The sequence below is a fragment of the Mizuhopecten yessoensis genome, unplaced genomic scaffold, assembly GCF_002113885.1.
Source record: "Mizuhopecten yessoensis strain PY_sf001 unplaced genomic scaffold, ASM211388v2 scaffold4373_1, whole genome shotgun sequence".
NCBI lineage: Eukaryota > Metazoa > Mollusca > Bivalvia > Pectinida > Pectinidae > Mizuhopecten > Mizuhopecten yessoensis.
The window spans coordinates 288083-297280 of NW_018405513.1; the positions used below are offsets into that span (position 1 = coordinate 288083).

At 38.5% G+C, this 9198-nt stretch overlaps 1 protein-coding gene across 1 annotated transcript; it reads right to left on the bottom strand.

Annotated features, from left to right (window-relative positions):
• Positions 1–6367: 6367 nt before the first annotated feature.
• On the bottom strand, positions 6368–7980 carry LOC110448882. Its single transcript, XM_021495363.1, has 2 exons — positions 7932–7980; positions 6368–7194 (listed from the first exon to the last, which is right to left on the bottom strand). Exons 1-2 carry the CDS (start codon positions 7978–7980, stop codon positions 6368–6370), a joined length of 876 nt encoding a protein of 291 aa, XP_021351038.1.
• Between the last annotated feature and the right edge of the window lie 1218 nt (positions 7981–9198).

Consider the following 9198-nt stretch of genomic DNA (forward strand, 5'->3'; position numbering starts at 1 on the left):
TGGAATCGATGTAGAAGGAATGACCTTTCGCGTGTCTACAGAGTCAAGAAAATATTCAACCGGATTAGGTCTACGTACAAAGGTAATCTTTAAACGATTAAGGTGTACCGAGTTCTTCTGGACTTTACCAGTCAATGGGTTCTGAAGTGTAACACAATGTGGACTATCCACAGAGTTGATAACAAAGGGCACAGTATAGGGGGGCTGGGATTCGGCACCTTTTCCTGTCCGTTCCATCAACAAGTAAACATAGTCACCAACTAAAACAGAGATAGGATGTGTCAAACTATTTACTCTATTCACCATTTTCACCTTTGATTTAAGTGCACGGTCCATCACATCCTCACGAATATCATCCAGGCGGTTGGCAAAGTTTTGAACATACTGATGACATTCTGCTGGCATTTTGGATAAATCTGATTACGGATCATGACAAGATAGTGGAAAAGACGGACTCTGACCATACACTATCTCAAACGGCGAATAACATAAACTGAAAGTAACCGTCTTATTCATGTCACTGCCGATAGAATTTCTTTCCATGACTTTCCTTTACTAATATATGGTGTGATCCTTTCCGCAAGTGTTCAAATGTGTACGCTGACAAGCACCTAGACAGTGATGCATGAAACTGGGTGTGAACGACTGAGCAATATCCAGGAGGCGACAGACTTCCTTGGTACATCTACCTATACATTCAGATCCTTGAACACTAATAATAGGCGAACACATCCCAAACTGAGTATACAGGTGATAAATGCAATGAGATACACTAATCATATCTTAGTTTGGGAGTGGGTAGGTAGCAATGAATTTGCTAAACATGTCAACCGCAGTGAACACAAATGAGTATGCGCTAGTCGAGGGCTTCAAGGGGCCATATAAATCCACCCCCCATACTTGAAAAGGTTTGGTTGGTGTACGGTATGCAGTTATAGCAGACTTTGTGTGGATTTTAGTCACCTTACGGGTTTGGCAAGCCCGAGAAGAACGCACATATTCGCTCATTATTGTAGATAGCTGTCGAAAGTAGTAATGACAGCGAATCAGGTCCATGGTGTGCTGAATTCCTTCATGTCCACCCATGGGGGAGTCATGGTACAGGCCAAGAACAGTTTTGATCATAACCTTTGGTAACACTAACTGGTATTGGTCCATATTTTCGGTTCTCTTTGATTTGGCTATCCGCGAATGAAACAGAAGATTGTCTATGAGAACATAATCCGCAGATTCCAATATAAAACGCCTTGCTACCTTTTGGGAAGGAGGGATAACCGAATGTTCTAGATAGTCAATTAACAGTTTCAAATCAGGGCGAGAGAGTTGTAACGCAGCTACGCTTTCAGCACTGAAATCAAAGTGATGCAAAAGTTCAATAGTGTCCATAATTGCCACATCATGCTCGTTTGCATATGTGCTGGTAGTAATTAAGTATTTCGTTACTACCATCATATATTTACATTCTTGATGTTTGCTCTGTATTTGAATCTACCAACTGAAAACAGCTGCCATTAGACTATGAATACACTATGAATACAACGATTATCGTGCAACCAGTCAGCTGATTTCACACACAATGACCACTTACTTCGCATAGTACCGTTTCTGAGAATAGTTATCTCCCCTTCTCCTAGATAACGTAGCTGCGAGAAATAATAATAAACATTACAAAAATCATAAATGGTGCACCATTGTACTATCATTAAATCTATTTCTGTTGAGACACAGAAAATGCTAGAAGTTGCCAACCAATCTCCCGTCACTAAGGGAAATACAATCTGGGGATGGAAAATATTCCAAGATAAATACATCATGTCAGCTATTAAACAGTTAAAAGGATTAAAACAAAATCAGATTTGGAAATTGTTGAATTTGTCGATCCGTCGATACAGAACTGGTAAAATGAATCAGTTATTTCGAATTTTGATATAAAGCAATTATCTAACCATTTAAACCATCACACAAATGACGCTCTTTTTCCAAATCCACAGGCGAAAGAAGATATATTTTTTACATTTAGATTTGAACAAAGAAGTCTTTGGGACAGACTTGGACCTAGAAAGCGTTAGTTACGAAGACCTCGCATATCCTCGCGAAATCTTATTGCGAGGCGAAGCCTAAAAACACAAAGCAACGGGCAGAAAACATGCCAGCGCTCCAGGTCGAGGAATACCCATAGAAATACATTATCAATAGGTCATGTCGGAATATTGATATTGTTCGCGGGGTAAATTTCAAAAAAGCGAATCGTACTCTAGACGGCCTGTTAAAAGAGCGTACGAGGACTGGGGTGGCTCGTCCAACGGCACACAAGGAAACTATATCGCCCCTACATTTAACACAAATATCCACTTACCTCAAGGGGGNGTATACATAGCTTCGATCACGTGACCGCATCCGGGTTGCGGTAAATGCGGCAGCCATATTGGATGGGTCGAAGTTCGGGCAGACATACTTGAGCATTGTTAACTATTCTCAGCGACGGCTTCTTGTGTACGTATTACATGTTGCGGAAATGGCAAGCAAAGGTTTGCTTGACTACAGACAGTCATTGGATGTTGTTTCTAGAAGGAGATACGATGAAATATGTGCGTTGATTGACAAAATAGATCCATATCAACTTGACAAGACGAAATGGAGCAAAGACATTAATCTTTGGGCAGGTGTGACGTGCGCAGACATTTTTATGTATTTAGTGAACTTCACGAGTGCTTACACTGTAGAAGAACTGAAATGCTACAAATGATAAGATGCATACAATCAATTCATCAGCGGCTGGGTACGAGACGTAGCTGTGTATAAAATCAACGATCTTTGCCTGCACACTGCACGAGTAAGTACATTTCAGGGACTCGGGGGTGTACTGTTTTTTTAGAGTAAACAATCTACCAGACGCAGTCACGTGTATATCGATATTTACATGTACTGTGTTTATAGTAAACTTTGAAAATGTGAGCATCCTCCAAGACAGTAAAATTATAAATACAACCCTGCGGGGATACTAGGGCATCCCTAGACATAGGGGCTGATCATTTGTCACTCCAGACACAGTGGTTCGTTACAAATGTCTGAAATACCGGATGCTGTACTGATATGGGTCACAGCAGTTTATTTGTGCTGTGACCCATATCAGAAATAGTTGACATTTGTAACTAACCCCTGCGCTCCAGACTAAATTGTTGACATAACAGCTATTATATAAATTAGTCTACCAGCTCTAAGAACATAAGTATATGTTTTTAACAATTAAATTATTAATAAAGCCATTTAAAAAAGAGAAATTAAAGTGTACAAATAAATACAATATTAGTACTTTAAGTACTTTTAGATCAAAGTTTTAATGTCTATATAATAGAAATCTAGTGCATATTTTACTCGCCATCATACATTGTAATAAGGGTATAGACAGTCTATATTTTTCTATTCTCATAATTGATGATTTGTATGCACTTGTAATCATCAGATTAAACATTGAGGACATACTCAATACATGTAATGGATACATGTAGCAGTATAACAAAATCATATATATTGGACAACCTAGAGCATTCAAGTTCAAAATGTATAAATGATATTTCTAAAGCATAAGTAATACTGTTATTTTTGTGTTACAGGTGATGCATTCTCAAAGATTAAGCGACACACCACTGACACAATGGATTATCATCCAAACAGATGGAAAGGTCCTTGCAGCACATTGTAACTGCATGGCGGGATTAGGAGAGTCATGTACCCATGTTGCAGCACTTCTCTACAGCATTGAGGCCACCGTCAAAGTGCGAAATTCAAAGACAGTCACCCAGGAGAAAGCGTACTGGCTTCCAGCAAGTGTAAAAGGGGTAAATTACAGTACTATTAAAGATATTGACTTCACATCTGCCAAGACTAAAAAGAAATCTCTTGATTGTCAACTTGCTGGAACACCAGTAACTCCACGTACACAACAAGAGCTTTGAGTTGCTAGCCCTCCATCTGAGAAGGACTGTCATTATTTTTACAAAGACTTAGTGCAACCGGGGCAAGATCAGCCATTCTGAGTGTAAAAGTGCCATTTCAAAAGAACTTTATTCCAACTCCTGTAAGTGCTAATTTTCCCATGATACTGTCTAAATTATTTGACAAGGAACTTTTAAGTGCTAGTTTCAGTGAAATCATGAAGAAATGTGAAAATCCTCAGATTGCGGTTTCTGAGCAAGAGGCAGCTACTGTGGAAAGTGCTAAAAAAACACAATGCAATTCTAATCTCTGGCATCGATTCAGGGGTGGTAGAGTGACAGCATCAAAAATGTTTTCAGTGTGTCACAGTAACCCAGCAGCACCGTCTCGGAGCCTAGTCGCGTCCATTTGCTACCCAGCCGAGACAACATTTAAATCTGCGGCAACAACATGGGGTTGTGAGCATGAGAAAGAGGCTATTAGGTCCTACAAGGAAGCAATGGAACTTCTCCATGAGAACTTCTCCTTGGAAAAGGCTGGATTTTCCATTAACACAGAATTCCCAACTTTAGGTGCCTCCCCAGATGGACTTGTGTCATGTGATTGTTGTGGTGTTGGTGTTGTGGAAATAAAGTGTCCCTACAGTGTCCGACATTCTTCTCTCACTAGTTACGATGGATCAAAGTCCTATTTAGAGGACACATCTGAACAACCCTATTGAGGACAGCATTTCAGATCCTTTTTATTGCATTTGTCAGCAGCCTGAGACCCCTGACAGAGAAATGGTGGCATGTGAGAACCAGAATTGCAAATTGGAATGGTTCCACTTGGATTGTTTAAAATTGACAAAGTCAAAACTGCCAAAGGGAAAGTGGTATTGTCCCGATTTTAAGAAAGCGGACTCTAATTCTAGACCAAAAAAACGAAGCAGGAAACATTAATTTGTAGAAGGTTTGAATGAATCAAAATTGAAAATGTTAGTGTACAATGTACTTGCATTTAACATGTGAAGTTTACATCATGTATCTACCAGTACTTCTCAAATTTGCGATTTGCTTATAGTGAAAGATCCAATATGTTATATGTCGGTTGACAGTTTTCAAGTGAATTCAAAAGTGTTCACATATAATGGTATGCTGCAATGTTTGTGATAAATGTTATTATTGAATAACATGTCAGAAATAAAATTATTGCATTTGATTGTGAATTATGTTATTATTTAACATATTGTGAGAACAGATCTAGAATTAACAGTACTGGTGCAACTGCTCATATAAAAAAATCAGTGTCTGCTTGAATTGCATATAAAAAAGTTTACTTACTCCACAATTAAGAATATACGCTTGATATTACAGTAATCTGACCCAAGGTAAAAGGTTTGAATTTTGTTTTTACGTTTTCGAAGTCTTGTACAAACAATAATGGGGAAAAAGAATGACCATAAAAAGTTTGGTCTTTGGTAAGATTTTCTGGGTCAATAGGGTCATGTCAAACAAGAACATTTTTAATGTTGGTGGTATATATTATTTATAAAAGTGCTTATTGTATAATAATTAGTTACGTTCAAATGATAATAAAACAACAGCATTTTCATTATCACTTCACACTTTAATTTTCAGACTGTCAACATCAGGGTCCTGGAGGTATGAATTTGTACACATTTAAATACACAGTAGGTGCTATATCTGACGTGAACTGAAAAACTATATATTTCTATTTTCACTCCAGGATTCAAAACTATGTAATTAAAACATCACTGAAGCTATTGCTTGGGTGGGCATCATCCATTATATCATACATAGCATAACAAAACAGGCTTTTCATAAAACATTCACTTATGATAAAGAACTGTTAATAGTTTTGGATACACATACATGTACATCTAATCAGTATCAAAGACAGCAAATAATTATATAACCTTCTGTCACGGTCAATTATTGTTTACATTTAATTTACACATGCAGAAGTACGTAGTGTAACAAAAAAATAACTAATCAAAAGGCACAACAGATTTGGATAAATTTGTCAGAGCGCAACATGCTGTAACAATTTTGACAAGGGTGGGCACTGAATTGTCTGATGATGCAAGGAAATCAATTGGAATAGTTTTGTGGAGAATTTCAAACTTGTTTCGAAGTAGACCTATTACACGCTCAACATGAATCCTAACATGTGCCAGTTTACTGGTACTTTCAATGTCTACTGCTGACAGTTGTGGTTTCCCTCTGGTGAAAGCAGGAATCTTCAATTCACAACCAGCTTGTGCAACACTCTCAGCAATGTCAAAACCTCTATCTGCAACAACTTTGTCTCCATAAACCAGTTTATCCAGAAAACCACATGAGTTTGTTATGAACTTTTCTGAAGCTCTTCCACCATATCCATCACTGATGAAGCTGATGGACCCCTGTGGTGTGATGCCTATCAGGTACTAAGCAGTGTTATGGTGTTTATAGTTTGACCATGTTTGGGCACGTGCTTTCAAGCCAGAGGGTCTTTCAATGAAGATTTCAAAGCAATCGATAATGACAGCTGCACGAAGTCCAAAGTGCTTCCGAAACGCCATGGGCATGGTTTCCTGTAGCTCCTCCCTATGTGGCCAGTAGATCAGTGGTTTCGTTTTCACAAACATCACATTTAAACAATTCAAAAATACCTTGCTGATGGTGCTGGGGGAAACTTGAAACATTTCAGCCAAATAATGACACGGGAAGGCTAACTTCAGTCTGATAAGGACAACCATCATCTGCTGAAACTTGGTCAGAGCACTGCTGTGGGTTGAATGAAATGATGTTTCCAAGAAAGTGAATAATGTCATGAGAATTTGGAATGTGGCGATTCCAGTCAACATTTTAATCCTGTCATCATTTCCCTGTAACCCTTCTTCAGTTATTGTCATGTTTGCAAGTTTCTGTTTTAGTTCAACATTCTCCACTTTGATTCTGTTATAATCACTTTCTATAGCACTTATTGCACTAGAAGACAGTTCTGTCTGTACATGTTGGGCACAGTCACTTGTTACCTCAGGGTGATCCTGTGTTGTAGCATCTGTAACCTGCACTTCATCTTGTCGACACTGGTTGAAAAGTTGAAGAAGTGATTGTGCAGCTACAACATTCTTCTTCTTTTCCTCTCGTTGCTTGATTCTAGTACCACGTAGAGGGGTTGGCAAAGTCAGAGTTGCTACCTTGTGGTGGCCCAGCTTCAGAGAAGGTGCCCAGTCTATAGTGACTTCTGGGTAGAGAGATGATGGCTTGCCTGTAAAAATTAAGACTATATGTACAGACACTGTTTATATCACATTTGATAATGCATCATAATAACAGATTTGTATTCCAGTATGAACACCATGTACATTATACAATACATATATGTATAAAAAAAAACTTAGTCTTCGATTAATTATATAAATATACCATGACACACACAAAAATTACTAATAATACTTATACAAAAAAAACACACCTGTAATATGCTTAAAAATAGTTATTTCATAAGCCTATTAAAAGAATATTTTGTATTAAAGTACCCTTTTTAATATTTTTTTATAGAATTTCAGGCTCAAACAAATCGTTCTTCGCCCTTATAACACACTGTATCTTATCGATAATCGATGGCCGATCTACTGAGATGGGGTGTTTTTCAAGACCAAGCAAATATCGGCGTAAATATTTGAAACCACTGTCATTTTTTTTACATCCTCCGACAGAACATATGGCAACCTGGCTATCCATTTTGTGACCAGGGGACTTGAGTTCCACGAACAGCTGCGAGTTAATTCTTTTGAATTTATTTCAGACGGGCTATGCAACAATCAATCATAACACAAAACAAAACAAAAATCTGGGTGGGTTTTCCTCTAGTGAAGCTCCAACAAAACGCATGTATTCCACTAGCTTCCATTGTTAATATCAAAACGGATTCGTCGAATTTCGACCGCTGAAAAACTATTTAACCACTACCTATGCACTCAGACGGTAATCCAGAACACTTACGGGTATCACAAGTGCCTAACACTATCTCGGCTACTCCATCGCGGGACATAATGTGTAATGGCGACTCGCCATCGGTTCCACGAGATCGTGGTAACGACCTTTCGAACACCCAAACGTCTGGCTGGGTAGTCTCCGTGACATTAACTAGTACATCAGAGAACTTTGTAATGACATAGGGCACTTCATCCACAAAGTTATCTTCATGTACCTCAGCAGGATTTCAGGCAAACAGCACATTCCCACGGATTCACATTCAACTTCAAATGAGCACTGCCCACCGCCGACGGGATGCTCGGCCGACGAATGCCCTGGATGGTTACTATGGTGACCGTTGTTTGAAATAGTGCGGACATAAACTTTTACTAAATATATTATTTGCGGCGTTAAATGCAAAAAAAAACATGAAATAATATCAACTTTCAAAAATGAAAGGAATACAAAGCGTTGTTTATTATGAGATTATAGTGTTTTGTTTTGTTTTAACAAATCAGTTGATCGGCGCAAGTCAAACCTTTGAAGTTTGTGTGTAGGCTGAAGTTCTGGCTGTTCCTTTTTTATGGTTTTCTGTCCGATACTGATATCAAAATATATTTTTTTACAAAACTTGTTACAATTTTTTATTGTAGTTCATAGTAACGAAAATAAATGAATTGAATGGATTTTTTTTTCATGCCGCAATGTACATGAAAAAAGCCATTCAATACATATGTGTACTGTTGATATTGCTTGCGTCCGGCGAATGAATGTCTGTGTCCACAGAAACAACATGGTCAAGCGAGCAATGTCTGTGTCCACAGAAACAACATGGTCAAGCGAGCAATGTCTGTATCCACAGAAACAACATGGTCAAGCGAGCAATGTCTGTGTCCACAGAAACAACATGGTCAAGCGAGCAATGTCTGTGTCCACAGAAACAACATGGTCAAGCGAGCAATGTCTGTAGACTCCAGATAGGCAGGATTGGTTCATCATTGTTCACGTCAACAATGTTAACAGTATCAAATGAGACATAGGCCATATTGCTGTCGTCCGGTCCTTCTATATCCGTATCAATAGTACAATCGGTAACAGTATCAGATGAAGCATAGGCCATATTGCTGTCGTCCGGTCGTTCTATATCTGTATCAATAGTACAATTGGTAACAGTATCAGATGAAACATAGGCCATATTGCTGTCGTCAGGTCCTTCTATATCCGTATCGTCAATCGGTAACAGTATCAGATGAAACATAGGCCATATTGCTGTCGTCCGGTCCTTCTTTATCTG